The sequence below is a fragment of the Scophthalmus maximus genome, chromosome 8 (assembly GCF_022379125.1).
Source record: "Scophthalmus maximus strain ysfricsl-2021 chromosome 8, ASM2237912v1, whole genome shotgun sequence".
Lineage (NCBI taxonomy): Eukaryota > Metazoa > Chordata > Actinopteri > Pleuronectiformes > Scophthalmidae > Scophthalmus > Scophthalmus maximus.
This window is the reverse complement of record NC_061522.1, coordinates 12,602,555-12,627,086: the sequence shown is the minus strand read 5'-3', so window position 1 is coordinate 12,627,086 and position 24,532 is coordinate 12,602,555. Positions and strand designations below refer to the sequence as shown.

General features: G+C 42.3%; 2 protein-coding genes across 8 annotated transcripts in view; one reads left to right on the top strand and one right to left on the bottom strand.

Moving 5' to 3' along the window:
- The window catches only part of fip1l1b (FIP1 like 1b (S. cerevisiae)), a 9,814-nt gene extending 8,888 nt beyond the window's left edge, over positions 1-926 (bottom strand). For all 4 annotated transcript variants that reach the window (XM_035637401.2, XM_035637402.2, XM_035637403.2 and 1 more), the window contains exons 1-2: positions 666-926; positions 326-380 (exon numbers count right to left, since the gene is read on the bottom strand). In XM_035637401.2, the coding sequence (XP_035493294.1) occupies positions 326-380; positions 666-744 (134 nt within the window). In that variant the 5' untranslated portion in view covers positions 745-926. The remainder of the gene's footprint in view (positions 1-325; positions 381-665) is intronic.
- kitb (KIT proto-oncogene, receptor tyrosine kinase b) lies at positions 894-24,532 on the top strand. Of its 4 annotated transcripts, none has more exons than XM_035637399.2 (21): positions 894-1,029; positions 9,885-10,160; positions 10,250-10,534; positions 12,998-13,137; positions 13,673-13,841; positions 14,726-14,915; positions 14,996-15,111; positions 15,342-15,456; positions 16,188-16,375; positions 16,969-17,075; positions 17,743-17,869; positions 17,989-18,093; positions 19,119-19,229; positions 19,957-20,095; positions 20,197-20,261; positions 20,359-20,450; positions 21,831-21,953; positions 22,329-22,440; positions 22,658-22,757; positions 23,382-23,487; positions 23,567-24,532. In XM_035637399.2, exons 1-21 carry the CDS (start codon positions 894-896, stop codon positions 23,708-23,710), a joined length of 2,946 nt encoding a protein of 981 aa, XP_035493292.1. In that variant the 3' UTR covers positions 23,711-24,532. The 4 variants fall into 4 exon arrangements, with proteins under 4 accessions (XP_035493292.1, XP_047189908.1, XP_047189910.1 ...); XM_047333952.1 differs by having other exon boundaries at positions 20,194-20,261; XM_047333954.1 differs by lacking the exon at positions 894-1,029 and adding an exon at positions 7,634-7,900.

Genomic DNA, 24,532 nt, shown 5'->3' with positions numbered 1-24,532 from the left:
TTTCTTTCCGCTAAATCCAAGTTTTTCTTTCTCTGCTGCTCTTAAATGGTTCTGTAATGGCTGTAAAGATAGTGAAGCAGTCTTTTATTTGCTGTGCAGTTGAGGTTTTTTGTTAACTATATGTATGTAATTTGTACTTAAGAAATAATAATCAAAAAGAAAATCAGGCAGCCCTCAAATGTATCTTAGCACTGTTCAAGGTGTGCTTCTCACTGATCTAAGTAGAGTCCTTCCTAACACATTGAATGGTGTCTTGAGTCTTCTTCAGGTATTCATGTCTCAGACACTGCAGGTGTCTGTATGGGCGAGTGTGGATGTCAGTTACCTGACTGCCGCGTTCAGCTTGGCCTCTTCATCCTCGTCTTTGCTCTCAGACTCATCTGAAACACAAACGACGTTCATGCTTACTTCGACCGCATTGATACCTCGGGGCACTGACGGACGCAGCTTTGAATATTCTCGCTCCAAGTCACGAAGCTGCAAAAGGCGCTGCTAGCTGCTAGCTTAGCTTCCAGGCTAACTCCCCTGACGCGCTCTCGTCGACGGACGGTGTTGTCAGTTAGCAGCTCGCGAGGAGAGCAACGGGCACACTGGCGCGAGTCTCCGTCGGTCGGGAGCGGTTGGCTCGGTTCTAAGCGGTATTTGGGTTTGGTTTAGTTTTCTACCTCCGTACAGCCATTCCTCCTCCTCGTCTCCTGCGCTGGCATCGGTGGTGGCTGTTTTGTCCCCTTCCTCCGCAGACATGTTCAGCTAACGTGGAGCCGTTGGTCCGACGGCGGCTTCGACGAGAACAATGTTCAACGACAGGGCTCTCCGTTGTGAATATTCACAAACACACAAAACTTCTCCCTACGGCGGAGAAACGAAATTACAGACAAATGAATTAAAACTTCATGGATTCATCTCCAGCCTCTGCGAGTCAGCGTGGGCCCGGAAGAGATTGTTGGTGTCCCGCTGAGGTCTACGTGTTGGTGCGGGGAGCACAGCGCCCCCTGGAGGACGGGATGACAAACGAAACCCTTTCTTCAGGTGAGTGATGACAAAAATGTATTTTTATTCAAATACGTGCTTGTATCATCAAGGCCAAAGTTATTGTCATGAAAGACTCACTCATATCTACCTCACGTCACTGTTCACTCTCCACATGGTAATATGTCCAACCGCAGTTTAAACCCAAGAACAAAAGTATCAGGCATTTAATAGGTGGAATATGTTCAATATATTTTGTCCAAATATACATTTTAAATGGTTTCATTATATTTCCACTGCCGTACTCAATCTTTGGTAGAGGAGTAAGTGCTCAGATCTTTCAGTGTAGTAAAAATAGCAATATCAAAGTACAATTATACAAATAAAAGTCATGTACTGATATTTTTACTTGAGTAAACGTATTCATTCAGCAGAATGGTCTATTTCAGAATCATAATTTGTATGTAATATTGTTGGATTACAATTATTAATGCATTCATGTCTAAGTATCACTTTAAAGATGCAGCTCGTGAAGGTATTGAGAATTATATTCCTTTATAACCTGCTGCTATGATCAAACTCTATCTTTTTATTTATTTGCTAACTCTATTTCTTATAAATATGAATCTGAAACATAACAAGCAACTAAAACTCTCAAATAATGTAGTGGAGTTTGACATAGATTATTTCCCTCTGAAATGAAGTGGAGTGGAAGTATCAAGTTTTCCAAAATTGTACTTGAGTAGGTGTACTTAGTTATTGTCCATCGTTTTGTGTTTATGAAATAAACAGCAGTTGCAGACTCATTATCAGTAAAGTGAGCCTTGTGTTTGCTGCTGTGGTTCTGTTTGCAAAAGAAGTTTCCAGTTAATGCAGAGAGGATTGTTAATGCATTTATGGCCTTGACCAGTTAAGTGGGGTCACATTAGCTTTGTCAGTTAATGACAAAGGGGATCTGTGGATTCTCGCACTCTCTCCGTTCCCCATCTCTTTAGCTATTATCACTTCTCCACTGTGGAGATTATACAGTGACACGGACAACATTCATACACAATTAGCCCCTATCTGATGCTGAAATTAAATTAGGAGATATGTTCATGCTGACGGGAGGGGATTTGTGTCCATATATGTGAAAATCCACACCAGGGTTCAAATCACAAGTATCTGGTGTATCACATCGTACGTGTGAGCTCCGTATGTTCACAGCACATGCTCACTCACACATATTTGAACACACACAAACACACACGCACATGTTAGATAGAGAGGGAAGCTAATGGTCTCTCAGTTAAACTGATCATTGTAATTGTGTTTATTTCATTCACTCTCTCTCCCTCAACTGCATCTCTCTCCTTTCTGCCTTTTAGCCAAACTAATCACATTCCCACACCCTTTTTTTCCTCCACTTCTTTCCGTTCATTTGGTTCCTTTTTTTCTTCCACCTCTCTGTTTACTCACCACACTCTCTCTTTATTATCAATTATGATTTTGTGGGAGCTCATGAAGCCATACAGAGAGGAGTTTGTCATGTTTGTTCCTTTGGTTTTCCCACAAGATATTACCTGCTCTGACGTATTTCTCTGTTTCTCTTTCCAAGACCTCTGCTCATCGTCCTCCCTCCTCTTCCCATCCCTGAACCTTGCATTATTTCTCCTTGTTATTCCTTTTCCTCTTCGCCCTCTATATCATCCCGTCTCTCTCTCTGTGTCTTGTTGGGACCCTCCCTCTGTCCCTGCATCCATCCTTCTCTCCTTACGCTGGATTATGGCAGCTTACAGCCTAGTCGATGCTAATCAGGTTTATCCAGACAGAGGGCGATCATTGGGCTATCAGCAATTACACACGCTCACATTAGCTTACTCATGTACTGTATGTGCCTTGGCACATTTTCAATCCACATCATCTCTTCGGATCAAACATATGTTTGTCTCAACAGTGCGGTGGCCAACAGCTTAACGTGGCAGCCTCTTCTGGATTGTTTTTGCGAGACAAAGATCCATCTGTTGTGAAAATAGACATGTCTATTTCACAATAAAGCCTCAGATATGTGGAGTTACCGTTGCAAACATGATTAGAGAGATTGTACTTACTGATGTGCATTTAAGATTTGAGCGCAGAAATAAATGCTCTGACATTTTGCACCAGAACTTTCCTGCAAGACGATTACATTACATGCAATTTCCCAATATGATAACGTTCAAAACAAATGTTGAATATGAAGATATAGCAAGCAGCTGGTTAGCTAAGCTCACCATAAAGAGTGGAAACAGGGGAAAATAGTTCTAGTCTTATTTTAAAAACAAGCCTACAAGCCTCTAAAGCTCATTCATGAACATGTTTTATTTCATTTATTTAACCAAACTATAAAAATAGACACTGTATATCAGGTGTGATATGCCTTACTACTCATTGGCTCCGAGAAGTTGCTTAGCAGTGGAGACTCCAGGAAGGAGTCTCCCCTTTCTTTGGCCAAGAAATTGTTCGGCAATTAACCGCCAAAAAAACGAAAGGAAAGAAAGTTTCCTGTTTGCACTTTTTGAACAGATAACAAAACCAAACATGCATGAGAGTGGCGTCAAACTTCTACACCAGAAGGCAGAATAGCATGTTTCCCATAATGTGGAACTATTCCTTTAAGGTTACAAACTAAGAAAATTATCTGAGTTGCAATTCTGAACTAGATTCAGTCAAAGTACATCACATCAAAGTGAATCTATACTTTTTTTTTTCTGACCCAGCTCTTAGACCAATCTGTTCGTTGGGTCATAATTGATAAGTGAAACACCACAGCTGAACCAAGGAATGACACTTAACAACCACACAGAGTGGGTCAAAAAAAAATCCTCCACCACACTGATTGTATTAAAGGAGAGGGAAGAAAAATGATAGAGATAAATGGACACACAGATATTGGGTTTATAACAACCCAGTCAGCAGAAAGAGACAAGTGTTGGATTGCATCAGGAAAAGGGTTATACTGAGCTTTGAAAGGAAAAACGATGAGGTGTTCTTTCATCTGAAACATGTGTCCGTGTGTGTTTGTGTGTGGTTTTTGCACCAACAGACACAGGTGTATGCACGTGCCTGCCTGAGGGTGTGAAGATAGCTTCATTTGAAGGTGATTGAGTTAGGATGAGTGTGTGCGTCACTGTAAAGGTATAAAAGAGGAGACATAGAGAGGGAGAGGGGGAGAGAGAGAGAGAGAGAGAGAGAGAGAGAGAGAGAAATGTTTTTCATTGCGTAATCTAATCTAAGTGGCTATTTTTCTTGTATAAAACCTCCGTTGCCCTTTGTGAGACCGCTGTCCTCATCTGTCTAAAAGCACTGAGTGAGTCATGCTGTGGGTCCACACACACACACACACACACACACACACACACACACACAGTCATAGTGACTCAGCCCAGATCTGCTACAGACACTCACCTCAATAATGAATAATGTAATAGCGAAGGCCATATAAACTGCTCAAATGACATGCAAACTCAGCAGACACGAGACATATGGACGATCCTGATGGACGCACAAACACATAAACACACACGGGGACATCTTCATAGAGCATATGGGCAGCTGCAGCGTGGGCCGGTGAACAGGTGTAAGGGAACTTTGGCACTTTGACACTCTGAGGTACAGGTTTCCTTTGTGTGGATGCTGAATAATTAACAGGTCTTAAACTCCAACTGGACGGTTAAGGTGAAAAGTTGATCTAATCCATCGGGGAAGCAAACGTTTGACATTTTCACTCCCTGTTTAGATAAGTTAGATGAGAAGGTCGTTAAATATAAGCGATGTTAGCTCTGCTTAGCATAAAGACCAGAAACAGCATCACTTACAGTAGTTCTGTCTGAAAGTAACAAACCCCACCTACGATCATCTCTGGTCTAGAGGACTCTGATTAACACATTAGCATGAGCCCTTTTCTCCAAATATTGAACTATTCCTTTAATACGTAATACTAATTTTACTGAGACCACCACCCGTACACTACACTTTGTGTTGAGTATCGCATGACCTTTTATGAGCTTTTACATCAGATGCGGGACCACAATTGATGTGTGATCCAATTTTGGGTGAGACACAATAGACAACTTTTTTCTGTGGTGCAAATATGAAACACTCCTCAGAGGCATTGCTGCTCCGCCAAAATGTCTTTGTCAAGCACATGCTTGGGCTGCTGCAGCCACTGTCTCATCATGGAATCCCAGTTAACCCCCCTCCCCCTCAACCTAATCATCCCCGCTCCCCAAGCGGTGTAGACGCAATCTACCCAAACAATGTTGTTTCAGAATATCCCTAGAAAAATGGTGGCGCTGTCACCGTGACCACTACAACCAAAGACATATGTCTAAATGGACTGTGGTCCCACTGATCTTTATTAAATGAAGAATGATGAGCACCGAAGTGAATGGGTTTTCCCTACAGTTATTTCTCTGCCGAAAATTAACTGATAACGGAAACCATCACTAGTCAAATCTTTCCAGAAAATTGTGCTGGAAAAACAAACTAATTCAAATTTTGTTTTCTTTCAAATCAATGAATGTGATGTTCTGCCTCTGTTCTAGTTTGTTTAGCCTCATCCTTCCATCATGTGCTGAGAAAGACATAAGCTGCTGTAGGGCAATGCAGTGTGTTAGAGATTAATCATGTGTCTACGGGAAAAAAAACCACCATAACAACGATCCCAGTGTACTCTCACATTTTTAACTGGAGCAACAGAGAACACACACACACACACACACACACACACACACACACACACACACACACACACACACACACACACACACACATTTGTATGGTTACAGATGAAAAAGAAAAAACAACATGTAAAACCACTCCAAAAACCTCGGAAAAAAAACACATTTAAACATGTAGCGCCGACACAAGGCACAAAGGAAATACACAAGGAGATTCTACAATTAATTTAGAAATTTGACTTCAATTTCTTTTTAAGCTCCATTGTAAATGATTGTTGTTTGGTATAATTTAAGTATTTGAAGACAGCCTTCACCAATGGTTTTCTTGTTACACCCAAAAGTGCTTCTTTTTTTTTTGGCCCTTGTGGAACTTAGATATGCTTTAATGGATTTCATTGTTCTTGTAAGTAGACCTTATGTAACGAAGTTTCTCAAAGCCAGAAGAAAAATATTACAGCGAGCGACCTAATAAGCAGCACAGCTCGTGGTTTTAGAACATCGTCATTGAGACTTGTGGTGTGCATGAAGAAAGGTATTATGGGGGTATCATCACACAGCATGTTGGTGAAGAGTTGCCCAACTTGTTTTTCATTTTTCGGCGGCGCCGCAGTAACAGACATGAACATTTCATGAACATAAAACACCGATGAATAGTGAGAGGGCCGAGCTGGATTAGCGGTGGGAACATTTATTAAGTGCTGCCATGGCTGCAGGTAGCGGGCCCTGTTGCACCTCATGGATCTGTACCTGTGTCCTGAGGGGATTACAGAGAAGTGTCAGTTGAGTGGGTGAGTGATGTCATGAGATATTGATGTTGCCACGGGCTGATGGCCTCACTATTGAGCTTGGAGAGGTTGGGTGTGGGAAGACTTGGCTGCAGTGTGGTTTATGGGTGTTGGAGTTGTACGTTTTTTGCGACAGAGAGCATGTTGAGAAAACAGGCGGACGAGTAAAGCGGGATGGGTTGGATGAGAATTGTGTCCAACAGCAGGAGATGATGGGAGGAGTCCTTTAAGTGTCTGGATGACAGTTAGTCTTTGGTGGCTTCTATTTTTTTCTTTTTAGTTAAGGATTAACTAAACCTATAGTTGCAATAATGTATTCAGACATTTAACTGAAGCTGAAATAAGAGGTTACATTTTTTTAGTGTGAAATTCCCATTTGCTCATTTGCAAGTCTTGTAGGAACTTTTTTTTTTTAAAACACAGTATGAGCAGGAAGAAGGATTTCAGCTGGCAAAACCTGTTTCTATTTACGCATGTGCACCTGACCTGTTGTTTCTAAGACAGACTTGACCGTGATTGTGACACTGTGAAAGTTTAATTTGCCATGTGGCTGGGATGATGGCTGTGTGGTTATCAATACCCATGCCTGAAAAAAAAAGCTTGTGGCTGTGCACATCAACACATGCTGAGTGTCTTGAACTGATTCCTATACGGATATAAAGTCGATTAAATCTGTGGAAAGTGAGACCAGTGTTCTAATGCTGGTTAGAGTCAGGGGGGGGGGGGGGACATGAGACCATGAAGTGCATCACAAACTGTGGGAGCTGGCTGCAGGGAAACTCCTGCAGGGTGCGAGGTGTCATCATCACCACAGCAGCAGCCAAGGAGGTCTGCCATGATAACACCTGGGATACTTACACTGATCCAATTGGAGAAAAGAAAAAAGGCAATATTGCATGTGTTTGGCAATTTTTACAATATTGGATGAGTTCTTTAAAATCTTTTCTCTCTCTCTCTCTCTCTCAATGACTGCGCCAGAAACGCTGAGCGTGGCTTGAAAGGATCCGTGTTTTTCCCGGTAACAACCGACTCATCACCTTGGCCCGTCTCCAGACCAATGCGGGGCAGAAAGGAGTGGCAGGGATCCAGGGCCGGTGGGGGGGGGGGGGGGGGGGGGGCTGTGTCTTTAAGCTCCAGTGAGCTCCATCAGGAGGAGGAGGAGGAGGAGGAGGAGGGGGGTTGGAGACGCGCTCGGCCTGATCAGTGTGTTCTGTGCGCTCATCGCGGTGCCGGGACCTGTCCTCTGCTCCGTCGCCACAGTGGATGGGATCTGCGGTGCTTCCTTCCTTCTTTTCCGTTTTTTTGGTTTTGCAAAGCACAGGATGCTCGCTCTTGGAACCGAGACGCGCGGCACCGAGTGAAAAGGCTTCGGAACCCTCCTGGTCATCATGAGGGGCCACTGGCTGCTTCTTATCGCCTCGCACCTTCTCTTGCTGCCACTGACAGGTGAGAAGCGACCTCCCAGGAGCACGGGCAGTTCTTCTGTCTGGATGCACTGGGACCTCTCGACATCGCAGCAGTCCCATGTGTTACTGTGTTTGTCCGTCGTCGTCGTCGTCGTCACGGGGACACGAAGAGTTCGCGCGTTGTTCTGTAGGAGCTCAGATTTGTTATTAGGCTTCTTCAGAATCTGTTTATTTACATGTTTGTTTCTTGAATACATTTGTTTATTCCACATATTTGTCTTTTTAGATCACCTGGCACCGTTTAATGTTCGTCACGTTTTGGTTTTTATCGCAGCTCCTCGTAGCCGGAGCGCGTTTGTGTGAACGTGGTTGACGTTTACGTGACGCGGTGTTTTTCAACGGCGCGAGGGGTTGACTGGCGGACTGATCGTATCACGACTCATTTGCATAACTCCTGTGTCGAGAAGTGCCTTCAGGTTGCAACAGGTGTGTGTGCGTATGCGTGAACGTGTGTGTGTTTGTGTGCGTGCGTGCGTGCGTGTGTTTGTGTGTGTGTGCGTGCGCGTGTGTATGTTTGTGTGTGTGCGTGTGCGTGAACGTGTGTGTGTTTGTGTGTGTCTTTGTGTCTGTGTGTGCGTGCGTGCGCGTGAACGTGTGTGTGTGTTTGTGTGTGCGTGCGCACGAGAGTTAGCGTGTGTGTTTGTGTGTGCGTGCCTGCGCCTGTGTGTGTGTGTGTGTGTGTGTGATTAATAAATAAAAAACAGGGATAAGGTTGTGTGAGCAGAGAGAAGAAGGAAAAGAGGCACATCTCCAAACACAAACCCACCCTGACATCAGCCCTCCGACATCCAGCAGCTCCGGCCGGCTGCTGTGAAGGAAGCTTTTTGTTAAGTCATGTAACAGCCTCGGGTTTTCTCGCTTGAACCTTTGTCTTATCGAGACCAAAAGAATAAAAAAGATTCTTACAGCTACCAAACATGCCCTGACCGCCTGCAAAAATAAACCACAGGTGTTGGTAGAGAAGGGAGCCTCTTTGCATCCGCATGCCTCTCTCCTCCCTGCTCTCCCAGCCTCACCAGGCCTGAGGGCACAACAGTCACATGAAAATCCTGCTCTGGAAATGATGCCTATCATGTGGAAAACTGCAAAAAAGGAAAAGAAGAAGAGAAATAAAGAGGGGGTTGAAACTAGATGAAGATGTTAGTTTAGTTTACTCGTCTCAAGGAAAGGGAATTAGGGACCTTTAGTAATGCGTGATTACTCAGCGGGTAGACAGCTCATAATTATTGATTGTGCCATTGAGCCATGTTGGTTAGATTGCGCCCGGTCCTAAGGGGCTCTGTGCGAAATCACTCCTATTTAACCATCACATTAGGCTCTCTATAAACTCAATACTCAATAATCTTCAACTTCAAATCAACTTTGATTCAGTTCATCGATCATTTGAAGAGGCTACAGTAAATGTCTGGGCCCCTGGTGGTTCCAGGTTGTATAATTGTTTGCTCACTACTGTCATAAAGACGATTTTTTTTAAAAAAAACCCTCAAATCTCCATTTTGGAGATAATAGGGGAGAAGAAAGAAGCTCACTCCTACTTCATAGTAATAGCGATACATATTTGCAGTGTGTGCATCATGGCTAACTCAATGAGAGCAGGACCTGCTGTCCAAAGCAGAAAAAACAGCCAATAATGATCCCAATTTGTACAAATAACCTTTGGTTAAACGTCTGGTAGAATTACATAATGGGTGATGCAGTTCCTTTGTGCCGTGAAAACTGCGTCCAGGGGGCCGAGAGAATAATAACATACGCTTGAACTTAAGTATATTGTAATTGGCAGTTTTTCATTATTTTCTGATATTTTATCTACTCATCTAATTTTACTCTCTAGAGCTTGTTTAATTAATCTACATCAATGTAGTTTTTTTTCTCCAAATGTACCGGATCTTCACCCAAACTGAAGCCATCGGAAGTAGCATGCAGGGCCACCGTACATCAACCATACTGTTTTCCCTCTGTTCCAGTGTGGTGCGAGCCAGTCATCTCCCCCAGCGGGCCTCACGTAGTGGTTCCCAAGAGAGGGAAGCTGGAGCTGCGTTGCCATGACAATGCCACCACGCCTGACGCCCCACCCAGCTTGAGGTGGCAGTGGGAGAGGGCTCGCCGGCTGGAGGGCGAGGTGGAGGAGGGTGGAGTGGCTTATGTCAAGGTGCCATCGGTGCAGGCCCTCCACATGGGCCGTTACGTGTGTGTCAACAACAGCACACTGGAACACAGCTCCATCTATGTTTATGTGAAAGGTGGGTTGTTGATGACAGGGCAAGAGGCTTGAGGTCGCACATCAAACAACAGTAATCCAGATTAATCCCTCTCTCTTTCATCTCCTCAGACGCCCAGAATGCCTTCCAGCGCACCATGGTGAATGTCATTCTGGTGCGGGCAGGTGAAAACTGCACCATCCCCTGTCTCGTGACCGACCCCGAGGTAACTCTCCTGGCTTTGGAGACCTGCGATGGACGACCTTTGCCCTCCGACATGATTTACCACAGCAACCTCCAGCGAGGCGTCATCATCAGCAATGTGAGAAAGGAATATGAGGGCTGTTACTTATGTGTGGGACAGCTTCACGGACACAGAGTGACATCTACCCAATACACTGTGGATGTGCGACTTGGTAAGGAAGAAATTTGAGGCATATTTTTGTTTTCACAACTATAATTCATGTTGCTGAAATTCACAAGTCTTAAGTGGGTCTCCATGTGGCATGGGACCACTAGATTTGACACATGGGTGATAATTGAGCTAAAATGGGAAGAAAACAAAAGATTGAATGCTGTGTATGCAGCTGCTGAGAGAAATTAAGCAGTCATCTTTGCAGAAAAGTCATATAATTAGAAAAAAAGTCGTGTCTCAAAGGTCAGTGTAAAGTCACATGGCATAGTTACGTTTTCAGCCTAAAAGTAGCTCACTCCTCCGGGAGTGGTGTCGGCTGTTCACAGCTAGGTGCCACAATGTCCTCCAGCATCTGCTAATTAGTAGTAAACACAAATTATAGCCGAGGCTGATTCAGATTCTATTCAGCTCAGTTCAATCCAAGTCTTGGGGACTTTGTAAACAAACAAAGCAAGAGACCGTGTTCACCCAGCGACAATAGGCATCAGTAAACCATGTCTTCTAGCTGGGTCAACTGATACGTTTTTTTTTCAAGGGCAATACGATTATTATTATCAAGAGGTCATTTGGAACCAATATACATACCTTTCTAGTAAAACTGAAAGTCCTGGTGTCAACCTTCACTGTTGCACAAACTCAAACACAAAACTACTGCTACATAAAGAGGACAGGAGGTTTTTACTGTGTTAAGCGTATTGGTTTATTTTCAGTTGCCCGCCTTAATGTATCTCAACCATATACTACATTCTATGATCTCATTTGGATATTTTTGTCATTATTACAGTGGCTAATCTCATGCTGTACAGTAGATTTCTGCTCAGACACTCATAGCCCTCTTCCTTAATTCTTTTAGCAACTTTGTCACTAATTCCCCAGTTGTTTACACACGACTCAGATCTGCTGCTTACTTTAGCTTGACATGTAACCCTCTCTCTCTCTCTCTCTCTCTCTCTCTCTCTCCTGCTCCCTCTTTGCCCGAGTCTTTTGATCTTCGATATGAACTTGTGGCATTTTTCAAACTTTATCATAGAAGATAGTGATGTTCATTGCAACTTCAGCAACATGTGCCACCTTACCTTTGACACACAGCTCCGATGGGGGTGTCTACAGACAGGCAGTGGCGGCTGCATCAGGGCCAAGAGTAGGGCATGTTTAATATTATTGTATCTTCTCAACAATATACAAATACAAATATTGACTCAGATACTTGTAAAAATGCAGAAAATTGGTTTTGATGATCGGCCAGGCTGATAAACGACCCAGCTCTAATGTCTACAGATTTTAGACACAGCTGAGACTCACATATATCACACAGAAAAGTAGCAGATGCCAAAATTGTTATTTTAATTTAAAGAAAAAACATGTTTGTTTCTGAAATATACTCCGAGTTTCAGTCCAAAGGTTTTGAGAAGGTTGTCCACATGAGGATTCAAAGAAAGAGAATCATCAGTTATAACACCAAGGTACTTAAAAGTCCGAATGATTCATCCTCTGGGCACCATGAATATCTGCGCAATGGTTCATTGGCATCCATTGAGCCACTGGCTTTGCTAAAATTATACATGAGAGGCAAGAAATTGGTGGTAGTTTGCACGTGTTTTGACGAAAGAGGTTGAGCTCATAGTTTTTTTTCTTATGAGCTTTATTAAAATGACATGTAACATAAAGGCAGTTTAGTTCGACAGATCCATCAGTGGAAACTGCTCATGTGTCTGCCCTGCACTGCATCAGCATATTCCTTCTGGTGTGCAGTGGAACGAGGACTGAACAGAGACGAGCTGGGAGGAGCACTAGGGAAGTGTCCTTTCGAATGATGGAGAGACGGAGCGAGAAAAGAGACCTGGGCTAGTGAGGAGTAGAGGGATTAGAGTGCCATAATGAACAAAGCTTTGAAACGGTGCATGAAGGCTGCATTTGGGGTAAATAGAATTACCGCAGCCTTAGTCAAACACTGCCACGAAGCGACGTGAGCAGCCATTCATCATCAGTTTATCAAGCGATTCATCATGCGATTTACGTGTGTACACGTGTTTGCACGTGTTTGTGCACTAATCCAAACCTCCTATTAAAGAAACAGAAGTCACACATTATTGAGAGTCTTTCATGATAGTATACAAAATATGTTTTCAGTTTAGTATAAAGTCATCATCATATGTAGTTTCAGCAGCATTCTGAATAAAGATTTATGACACACTTTCATCCAAAGTGATAAACGATTATAGGAATACTATACAACACAATAAAATAGTTTCAGGCTCATGAATAACATTCAGTGCAAAGTGCAAAGGTCATGACCCACATGACACAAGCGTCCCTGCGACCGTTAGTTAAGAGTAAATGGCCTGGAAATAAATATAATAAGAGCAAAATGGAGGAGGTTTTTATGAGTGTTGCTGGTTTGGATGATCTTACCAAGTGCAACAGTTATGATAATATAATAATACTTTTCCATTTCTTGATCCAGTTCCATCGGTGCCGCCGGTGGTCACGCTGTCCCAGAAAGACATCGTCATCTTGAGGAGAGGAGAGCAGTTTGCTCTCACCTGTAGCTCCACCAACGTCAACCCAGACTTCAGTCTCAAGTGGGACTTCCCTTCATCAGCGGTGAGATTGACGGAGGGCTTGATTGGCAAAACAGACAGTTTCTCCTCTGTGTACAGTCGGTGTCTGACTGTAGCTGTACCTTTTATACATTTAAATATTTGAACTACAGTGAGATTTTTTTTACCATGAAGAAGACTGTGGCCATTTTTTTACTAACATTTCTTTTTACAAACATTACATTTTACATTTATTACATTCTCTGCTGGGTAATATTGCAGATTATTTTAAAGACCGCCTCTGGTATTTCTTAGATATTTTAGAGTGAAACCTTTTGCTTGGCAAAAGCAAAATAAAATCTGATTTTTTTTTTGGAAAAATGATCAACCAGAATGACAAACCTGACATTGTACACAAAGTTACGCAGAGTTTGGTGAGGGACAAGTGGAAATGTTCAGTATTTCTTCAGTTCCTGACTATTTAAAATGTAGTTAAATAATTATTGAAAAACAAAGGAAGTAAAGCGTGATTCATGCAAAGAACTGGATCTGTATGCACCTGTTTTACCGCTCACTTTTTTCTCCCCGATGTCCTGCAGCATCCCAATGAATCTCAGGCCTCACACATCCTGTCTGGTTCAGGTGGTTATCAACGTGCCACGTCGCTCTTGATCCCAGGTGTCAACGAGTCAGACTCAGGCACCTACCGCTGCTACGCCCACAATGAGAGAGGCTCCAGTGCTGCAACCCTGCAGCTGGACATCCGTGGTGAGTGTCAAAGATGTTTTATGTCCATGTCAGTGTTTTTGTCCAATTCTTAATGTCACAAAGAGTGATACAGACTGTATCAAGACAACAATTTACATGCATGTAGGGGGAATAAGGAACCAAACACCCTCACAACCAACTGCCCCTCTTACCACACTAGAGTGGGTAAACAAATGCTTGATCCCGTGTTAGAGGCGTCCATTGTCTCATAACCCTTCCACCAAATGTCGCTTTGAACGTTGACAATACATCAACGTGATACCACAGGCTGTCATCAGCTTGACGTGACCTTTTCTTTAAATGTGACATAACTAATTCATCGTCGTCTTGTTTGTTTTTTAAACTAAATGGAAAAACCAAAGTAAACGGGGCCTGTATAATTAACAAACTGAACACCATGCTGTACGGAAGAAGACTTGAAACTAGAGATCCTCAGGAAAATGTTTAATGAAGTTATAAATCAAGTGAGAAGTAAAGTCATTTTGTCATAGACTTCTATAGAAACAGACGTCTTATTGCAACCAGGGAGTCGCCCTCTGCTGGTGATTCCAGATAATACAGGCTTCAGGCACTTCTTCAGTGGCTTCATTTTCCGGACCCAGTGACTACGTCCATTTTAATATTTTGCCTATGGGTAAAACATGTATCTGAGGTCACTCTTTTTTCCCATTTCTAGCTAATTTTCAGTTATTTTATACCAATGTTCAACAACAAAGTTGTTCCTCTTTATTGTGGGTAATGTAGGTAATCACTAACTAAAAAGTAGAATACACCATTTGTTGGAAAACTAGAAAGTATCTCCTGCAAGACATTGGATATATTTATTGTACTGAGATGTACACAGGTGAACTTTTCCTATAGCTTTGCATATTTCTGTTTTACAGATCAGGGGTTCGTCACCATGTTAGGAAGTCCAGGTCCAGTCCAGGCGGATGTTAAAGAAGGGGAGAGCCTGAGCCTCAGAGTAGAATTAGATGCCTACCCATCACCCGGCTCCCTGTCCTGGTCTTACAACGGCAAGCGGCTCCTCAACACCACAGAGCATGTCATCACTATCCACCGCCGCAAATACAGGTAGAGTCAGTTTAGGAATCTCCTGTGAATACACATGCATGTGCACAAACAGATTCTGAAATGTCTGGTTGTCCAATCAGATACATCAGCGAGCTGAGACTGGTGAGGGTTCTCGACTCCGAGGGCGGGATCTATAAGTTCTCAGCCAGTCACGAGGATGCATCCATGGATCATTCATTCCACGTATACGTCAACAGTAAGTCACTCTCACAGTTTGTGCCATGATTTTGATAACAACACAATTTTTGTGAGCGTCTGGAAATCATAACTCTCATACTGATACATTTGAAAGTACCTTGTGTGTTCACCAGATAGTTTTGATAAAAATTATCATAAAAGTACCTCACATTAGTATCTACTGTATATAGCATGCTCTATGTGTTATACATGTGTGCTAAATATGTCTGTCTCCTTTGTGTCTGCAAGGTAAGCCTGTTATCATTGCCCAGGAGGGGCCTGTTGACGGACAGGTGCGGTGCATTGCCGCAGGTTATCCAGTCCCGAAAATCAGCTGGTATTTCTGCGAGCTGCCCCACATGAGGTACAGAAAAAATGTATCTTCTCATGAAATGTATCTTTCATGAGAAGAGTGTTTATCATGCTCTGTTTATGTTATTGAATTGTTTCCATCAAAGTAATATAGGAAAGATGATGATACAGAGCTTTTATCATGAGCTGGAGGAAGACCTGTGACATCTGTCCTCATGTTCTCCAATCATGTAAAAACTAGCAGATGTTTACATAGGATTAGCCATCATCACTAGCCTCAGTAGCAATCAGACAAACAAATCAAAACTTATTCTAATTAAGTCTAAGATAGTTGCTAGATTTATAGAAAAAATAAGCTAGAATAATTAGAGAAAAGGAGACATTTTCTGTCTTTCAGGATAATCACTCTTACCACGAAAAAAAACAATTTTGTTATCGTGAGATGATGAGGTAATAAGCCTCTGTTATCAAGATAGCTGATAACACATGTTTCAGATTGATACAGTCATTTCCCTGTCCAGTGCCCATGTTGTTTTCAATAGAAAATTCTCTTGGGGCCATGTGAGCGCCCGTGGGTCATGTTGGTCTTAAAATTACGTGTGGTCGGGTGATTTGTTGACGTATTGTTTTCTCATGGCAGTTGAAAATGATTTTTTGCTTTGGATCAACAAAACCCCATTCAAGTCAGTGGCCACAGTGTCTCACTGTTCCACCATGTGCACCGGTACCTACATAGGCGGCTGCACTGAAGTGACCTTGGGCAACTTTATAACCCTTCAACAGGTGCTCACACCTGCCCAATGCCACCCAATGGGAGACTCCAGAGGTCGCCGTGGTGACAGAGTCTGCATTCGGTAGGAGTGAGGTCGAGAGCCGACTGAACGTCAGCAAGGAGCAGGCACATTTCCACACCCTGGAGTGTGTGGCGAGTACGGAGGGGGAAGAGGCCTACACACTGTTCTCCATCAGTGGTAAGATAACCCGAACACAGTCACACACACACACACACACACACACACACACACACACACACACACACACACACACACACAGACAGTAGGGGAGAGACTTCACTGTTTTTGTATGTGGATATTATCTCATTCATACCAAACAACTAAGACTGTTGCATTAGTACACACACACACAAAAAGACAAGCAAACACGTTGACCTCGTGTCTGTTGAGGCCAGGTGTGTGGTTACTGGGTACAGATTGAATAAGATTAGTGAATGCTGACTATGCAGGCTGGGATTATATGATGTAGACTCACTAATCCTTGTCACGCCAACAAACACCACTGCTGCAGCTGTCTGTCTCAAAGCTGCTGGAGAAGGATGCTGTGTGTGTGTGTGTGTGTGTGTGTGTGTGTGTGTGTGTGTGTGTGTGTGTGTGTGTGTGTGTGTGTATTTGTGTGTGTGTGTGTGTGTGTGTGTGTGTGTGTGTATTTGTGTGTGTGTGCATGTGCTTGTGTCTCTGTGTGTAATAAGCAGTAAAATGTAATTTATACTTTAAAGAGCTCAATGTGTTTTCTGATTGTGTTTGCTGGTGTGTGTGTTTCCTCTCAGAACGCGTCGTCCCACATAAACTCTTCACGCCTCTTCTGACTGGCATGGTGACGACTGGCGTCTTGCTCAGCCTCATTCTACTGGTGCTCCTATATAAGTACATGCAGGTAAGGGAGGAAATAAATCGCGCACACAGTACATATCATTATGGTTATGAAGACCTATTTTAATCTCGGTGAAAGTAGGGTTATAAATCACATATGTCTATTACCGTCAGTCCCATTCAAATCAATGATTAGGTTCAAAAATTGGTTTGCGTCGTCATTTGCTAATGAAACATGCCCCTTCATCTTGTTTAGAGTACGTTAAAGCATCTTGTTGGGATCAGACTATTTTTTTGCTGCTTTTGATAATGATATTCCACAGATAGCTGTAGAAATGTGTCTTTTTACTCAGCATGAATGTGTCCTAATGAATTTGAAATGAATCAATGAACCATTTAGAGTGCAGACATGCTGTAGTTCAAGGCTGTTTTTGACAACCCGATCATGCCTCGAGCTATTAATGCCCCCCCCACACAGCATGCTGCTCCAAATACACTTAGATGAATCAGACTCCTTGAGAACTGGTTCACGAATCCATGGTGGGATCATCATTGGGAAAGTCTATTCAAAGGCTGACAACTAAAATGCAAAGAGTCATCTGAAATTGGATTGGGAGGGCGATGAGAAAAGGTCAAAAGATAAGAGCTACACGATCATGCAGTCACACATAACAAAACAATCTTTTTCGCTGCATAAATTCCTGCCCTCTCTCCTCTCCGAACTTCAACAGAAACCAAAGTTTCAGATCCAGTGGAAGGTCATTGAGAGTATCCATGGCAACAACTACATTTATATTGACCCCACCCAGCTGCCATATGACTCCAAGTGGGAGTTTCCTCGGCAGAAGCTACGCTTTGGTATGACATCCATGGTTGTTAAGCCATGAAGTTTGCTTACATTTTGGAGAAAAGTCATCGCCATGCATCGGATTATATTGATTAAATAGGTGTGTGTGTGTGTGTGTGTGTTCCTAAAGGTAAAACCCTGGGCTCTGGGGCTTTTGGAAAAGTAGTGAGGGCCACAGCGTATGGACTCTGCTCTGCGGATACTGTTACAACCGTCGCTGTCAAGATGCTCAAACGTAAGTTTTAATGGTTTGTCCCAGTGTCTGTCTGTCATAACAGCATACAGAACATTGTAAGAGTGTATGCAGTGCACTTAAAGAGTAATTTTACACTCTGCTAAAAAGCCATGATTTGCTGCCCTCTCTGGTTGAAATCTTCAGGCCTGAATCACTCCTGACCACACGCAGCATCACTGATAGGGTGTGATGAGAATCGTGCTTTATTGCACCCGTAACCAGCGGCAGTGTTGCCATGGGGTCCTGGAGTGCACCACTGCAGCAGGGTGACAAGTTAAACCACCAAGGATCAGCGTAAAAAAAAAATATATATATATATATATATATTCAGGGACTGTTCAGTATAATTTTAAGAAACAGTTGCTTGAAGTTTTCAATGTCAGTGTTTTACTGCCATCGAGGAGTGAGTTCCCTTCCAAAGTTTCATTTGAATAAAAAAAGAGTGCAGACCTTCGCCCAGGCGGAGCAATCTCCCACCTATATGCTTTCACCCAAAACTTGAGTTCCCGTCTCCATCTGATGTAGACATTTACTTGCATTCTTTTTTTTAAATGTTATGTAATTGTGAAGATATGTCATTAAAAATGTTAAGTTTTGCCCTATTCCTGGATCCAGAGCCCAAAATGTAATCACTATGCTATCTTTGATTAACTTTTTGAGTAATCCTGCTAACAAACAAACAGACAAACAAGAAGAGAAGCAGAAGAGATCACATAACCTCCTTGGCAGAGGTTAATCATGTCACAAGCCTCCAGGTTTATCATGTGACCCTCAGGAATAAGATAAGATAAGATAAGATAAGATAAAAAAATCCCTTATTCGTCCCACAGTGGAGGCAACCACTGTACTAAATCTAACTGTAAATAAAGTAGCTAAATGTATGTTCACCTTGACCAGCTACAATATTAAACATGGTACATACACACTGACTGCATCAGTAATAACAAATCTAATAATGTTTTGATATTTAATTGCTGTATTGGTACGTGAGGGTGTGTAAAATGTTGTGATGATCTCATCCTCAGCCAATGCTCACTCCACGGAGAAGGAGGCGCTGATGTCAGAGCTGAAGGTTCTTAGTTACCTTGGAAACAACATGAACATTGTTAACCTGCTGGGAGCCTGCACTGTCGGAGGTGAGGGGATCTGCTGCAGTCTGGTCAACAAACTTAGTTCACGTGTGAGGGATCTGTGGTTACATTTTGTCTGGTGTTTTTTGGGGGGGGCGTGGAACCTATTAATATTGCATCTGCACTCTACTTCTATTACTGCATTGTTCTTTAATTATTTATTGACTTTTTTTGTGGTAATGAGTATTGTTTGGGTGATTGTGTAGAAAGCTTGTACACACATGACCATGCGCTGACTTGCTGCTATGTGCCCAGCCACAATTTTCCTTTTATGAAAAATCAGATACTGGACAGTCATTATGAAGCAGCTCAGACATGAAGACGTGATGCATTTTGACTTGTTACATATTTAGTATTCAGTTGATCGATATTATCTAGCCGCCTAGCCCTAACCATTGATTGCAGTGCCGCATTTAGATTGGAATACACACAAGCATGCATGAATCTGTTATTACTGGGAAACAGGGAAGATGTGTTTGGAAGGATGTTTTGCGTCATTAAAAAAAAAAACTTAATTTAAAGATATTGACACAAATTTGTACAACATGTTTTAACACAAAATTCTGCGATCAGCCTTTTAAACTGCCTCGTTTCAGTCAAAGTGTTGCTTCTTTCGGGTTCATTATCAGAGCTTTGGGTTTGGTTTGCGTTTTTCTTTGTCTTTGTTGAACGGTGTTATGGGATTTGAAAATCCACGAGTGAGATTTTTTTTCTATTTTTTTATCGCTGCCAGGCCCAATTTTGGTGATCACTGAGTACTGTTGCTATGGAGACCTCCTCAACTTTCTGCGCAGGAAAAGAGAGTCCTTCCTCAATTCCCAAGTCGGTGATGGTTACTATCGCAACGTCTCAAACCAAACTGAACCGACAAGGTGTGTATGTCTGTGTAATCTTCATAGCAGTTGCGTTTAAAAAAATGAATGTCAAAGTGTGATATTCATGCTGTATGTGTTTGTGTGCAATTGTGTAGCAGAGAGATGACTGGTACAGGATATATGCCCATGCGTCCCTCTGAGAAAGAACGGTCTTCGCAGTCAGGTAGAAAACCTCTGAGTCTATATTGCCTGTCATGCATCGCAGCAGTGGACTGAAAGTCTTTTGAAACCATGAAGATGACCACGTAATCTTTGTCTAGATGAAATAGGTGAGCTGTCTCTGGATGCTGAAGATCTCCTCAGCTTTTCCTACCAGGTGGCCAAAGGAATGGAGTACATCACTTCCAAGAATGTAAGTCTTTTACAGGCCGTTTTAATATTTATGGAGCAGTTACAGAAGAGACTTAAACATGCTGCCGCTGGCTTGTAAATCACAATATGGCTCAGGGCCAACAGTCTGTACAGTGTCCACTTGTAACGCTTATACAGTCACAACTGCAATTACAGTAGAGTTTATACTGCAAACAATTGGAACCAGCTACCTAGTAATCTAAGGCAGTTTTTCCCTGCGACCCAATTCACAACAGGACTTATATATAAAGCAAGAGAAGAGCATACAGTAAGAGTCTGCATAAATGAACGTTCCTGACCATTTTTACTTCCATTTCTGTTTCACCTAGTATTATCTTGAGATATGTTTGATAAATGTATCCCCACTTTATGCAGGTATACTTAAAAATGTAAGGGTCCTTTTTAATAAGTGAAACATCCATTACTTGTGGCTGGCTGCTGATTCATGGACTATAATGGCAGAATCCCTCACTGTGGTAGAAATATGAACAAGCTCTCATGTGGCTCTGAGGGGTACTGCTGATGTAAATCTTAAACTGGAAATAATTGTCCAAATTTATTTGGCGACCCAAAATTAAATCCCCAGCGACCCATCTGTGGGTCTGGGAATTACTTGTCTAAGCCACTTTAAATTTTATAATTAAAACCCTCTTTTCTTCTTTTCTGACTTTGAAAATGTTTCCCTAACAGCACTTACGCTTTTTTAAATTAAATTAGGCACCATTTATCCATTTAGGTCTAGAGTGTCATTAACCTAAAATGGTAAAACTTAAAGATTTTCCTTTGACTATTGTCCTTTAATATAATTTTTTACTTTATTACAGTGCTAGGCACATTGTGGTCTGTATTTTCACTATGATATTTTACATAAAAACTTTTACTATACTGTAAAGGTTTTGTATTTCTTAATGAATATGAGCCTATAACAAGAAGAAAGACCTGTTACTGCACCTCGTTCTGTGCCACGTTAATTGATAATACACTTAACAGATGAATAAAACAACTTAGTGATGTAATCTACTTAATGTAAATTAAACAAGTACCCCCTGAGTTCAAACACAGTCTTAATTCCCCGCCTCAAGCCTGAGCCTCAGCAGCAGCACTTTCTGTAAGCCATAAATAAAGCATATTAAATACATATCAAAGCCAGTGCTTCTGGTGAAGGATACTAAAAAACTGGGCCATGGTCTCCGTTTTTTTTGTGTCTTTTCTTTGTCATATACACATTGTTTCAGTGCATTCAGTTCATCTTTGTGTTTTCTAAAGCTCAGACTGTTTGGTGATCATTCATCATAACATAAACCAGTTACAGTCTCACAATATCAATACTCATTTCCATGTTTCCGTGTGTGTGTGTGTGCGTGCGTGTGCGTGTGTGTAGTGCATCCACCGAGATCTTGCAGCCAGAAACATTCTGCTGACTCACGGCAGGGTGGCAAAGATCTGTGACTTTGGGTTGGCACGAGACATCACCACTGACGCCAGCTATGTTCTTCGGGGAAATGTAAGTCTCGTCATTCCTTCCTTCCTTCCTTCCTTCCTTCCTTCCTTCCTTCCTCCCTTCCTTCCTTCCCAGCCACACATACATCTCCTCACTGTTCCTGAACATTTCACTATTGTGAAATAATGCAGGTGGCGGGCTTGACCTGGGATCAGTATGTGTCCAAATTATCCCAGGGTCCTCAAGTCTTCGTCAGCAAATCATAAATTCTGTACACGCAAGATATGTACATGCAATATGTGGATGAACAGAAAATGTCCCTGCTCTTATTCTTCTACACTAATGTATGTAATAATAACCTTTTGTCCAGGACATGTGGTTTTAATGAATGAAAACGGGGGAACGTTGTCCATGTTATTGTTTCTCTTCCTGCTGCAGGCTCGTCTGCCGGTCAAGTGGATGTCTCCCGAGAGTATTTTCGACTGCGTCTATACGTACGAGAGTGACGTGTGGTCCTACGGCATCCTCCTCTGGGAAATCTTCTCTCTGGGTAACATTTCCAGTTAGAGCTTTACTGCTGCATCTGTTTTATAATTTCTAAGCCATTATTATAATCCATTTGCGCTGACTCTGGCTCAGATGATGCTCCTCAGCAACAACATCACTTAGTGTATTGAATCGTACAAAAAATCATATTGATTCTGATAACACACTGTAGCTCTAGAAATCATCCTCATTATGATGCCATGATTTTTTTGATGTTTCAGGCATCAGCCCGTACCCCGGGATGCAGGTGGGCTCAGCATTTTATAGGATGATTCAAGAGGGCCGCAGGATGAGTAGGCCTGAAATTGCTCCCATTGAGATGTAAGTGTTTCTATTTATAACCAAGGATGCAATTAATCATTATTTTTATCACCAATTTTACTGATTCATTGTTTAGTCCATAAAATGCCAGGGAAAGTAACGTCACCGAGTTCCTTTGTTCGACCAAAAGACACACGCTGGGGAAGCTGAAAGCAGTGAACGCTCTTGATTTTAATCAAAAATCGAATAAGTTACCTGTACATTCTCTGGCAATCAACCAATTGATGAAATTGACTAACTGATGCAAATGTAATTCTAACATTTTATTATGATGATGAATACAATATGGAATAGCTTATAAAATACTACACTTTGAAAAGGGATTTTTTTTTTATTAGAATGGTGGCTTCTTACGATGTTAACCAGCTGTTTTTCTTTTATTCTTCTAGTGGAACATAACATAAAAAGGTGCCATAAATAATACAGACACCAATGCAGCAAAATGTACTTACAGCAAGAGCAAAATGTTTTAGGGCATAAAATAGAGGTTACAGTTGGATTTGGGAAAGTCGCCAGCTTCCTTGAGCTTCATACTGGCTGCACCTCTAAGTGCATCAAATTTGTATTTACGCGAATCAAGCTCATTCCCCTTTATTGAAATTAATCTTGGCCTTTCCTGCTTAGGTATGACATGATGCTGTCCTGCTGGAACCAGGATCCCCTGAAGAGGCCGTCCTTTAGGAAACTGGTGGAGAATACCGAGCTGCTGCTGTCGGAAAACACCAAGAACGTAAGTATATTTTGGCTTATTGTCTATTATTCAGCATTTTCATACCTGCCCCGAAACATAAATGTGTGTTGTTTGTCAGGTGTACCTGACGCTGAACAACGCTCTAGGTCCTTCGGAGCAGCAGAGGGCGTCGTCACGGAGGCTGAGCTCCGTCTGCAGCACGACGGCACCCACCCAGCCTTTACTGCAGAACACGGCGGATGTGTTCTTGGACTATGTCTGACACACGCACACACACACACACGTAAAGTTACACGCACATACACAATGCTAAGAAAATACACAACCCCCTCCTACCTCCCTGATCATTCTCTCCTTTTACTGCACAACGTACAAGAGCCCATACACACGCCCTGTAGACTACTAACTAACATATTCACTCACACTAACTCTCGAATGCTGGCCTTCCTGCCTCAGTCACAAACATACATACACACACACACGCGTGCACAGATACTGTATATATATATATATATACAACCCTGCACTGAGCTCCAAGTATTGACTTCTATCTAATCTTCCCATCGGCGTATTGATCTCTGTGGTAGGTATTGTAGGTGCACGTCTATATAAAGCAGACTCGTGCACTGACCATCAGCAGCAGGAGAAGATTTGGCTCACATTCAGCCTTATAGGTTACATCTTTACAATGCTTTGGGGACAACAGAGCACAGCAGAGTTGTGGCTTTGAATACTGTGACTTGTAAAAAAAAAAAAACAACAACTAACTGGTGTTTTGCTGTACGTATTTTAGAGATAGCTTTAGTTTAGTCTCTTTAGCAAAGCCACTGTGGCCAGGTGTTTAGACTGATCGTGTGCTCTTTTTACTTGATTTAAATGTCCAACATGTATGCAATGTAAATACAATAGAGATGTGCCTTTAGATTGTTTCTTTTTATATAAATACTGAACGCATTTGGATATGACACAGTTGTTGTGGTGAGGGCAGCCAGAAGGGAGCTGATGTACTCTGGTTTTGAGGTTCTTGCAGTTTTGATACAGTTGGTTGACTTGTAATAATAAAGTACCCGTGATGGTAGGACAA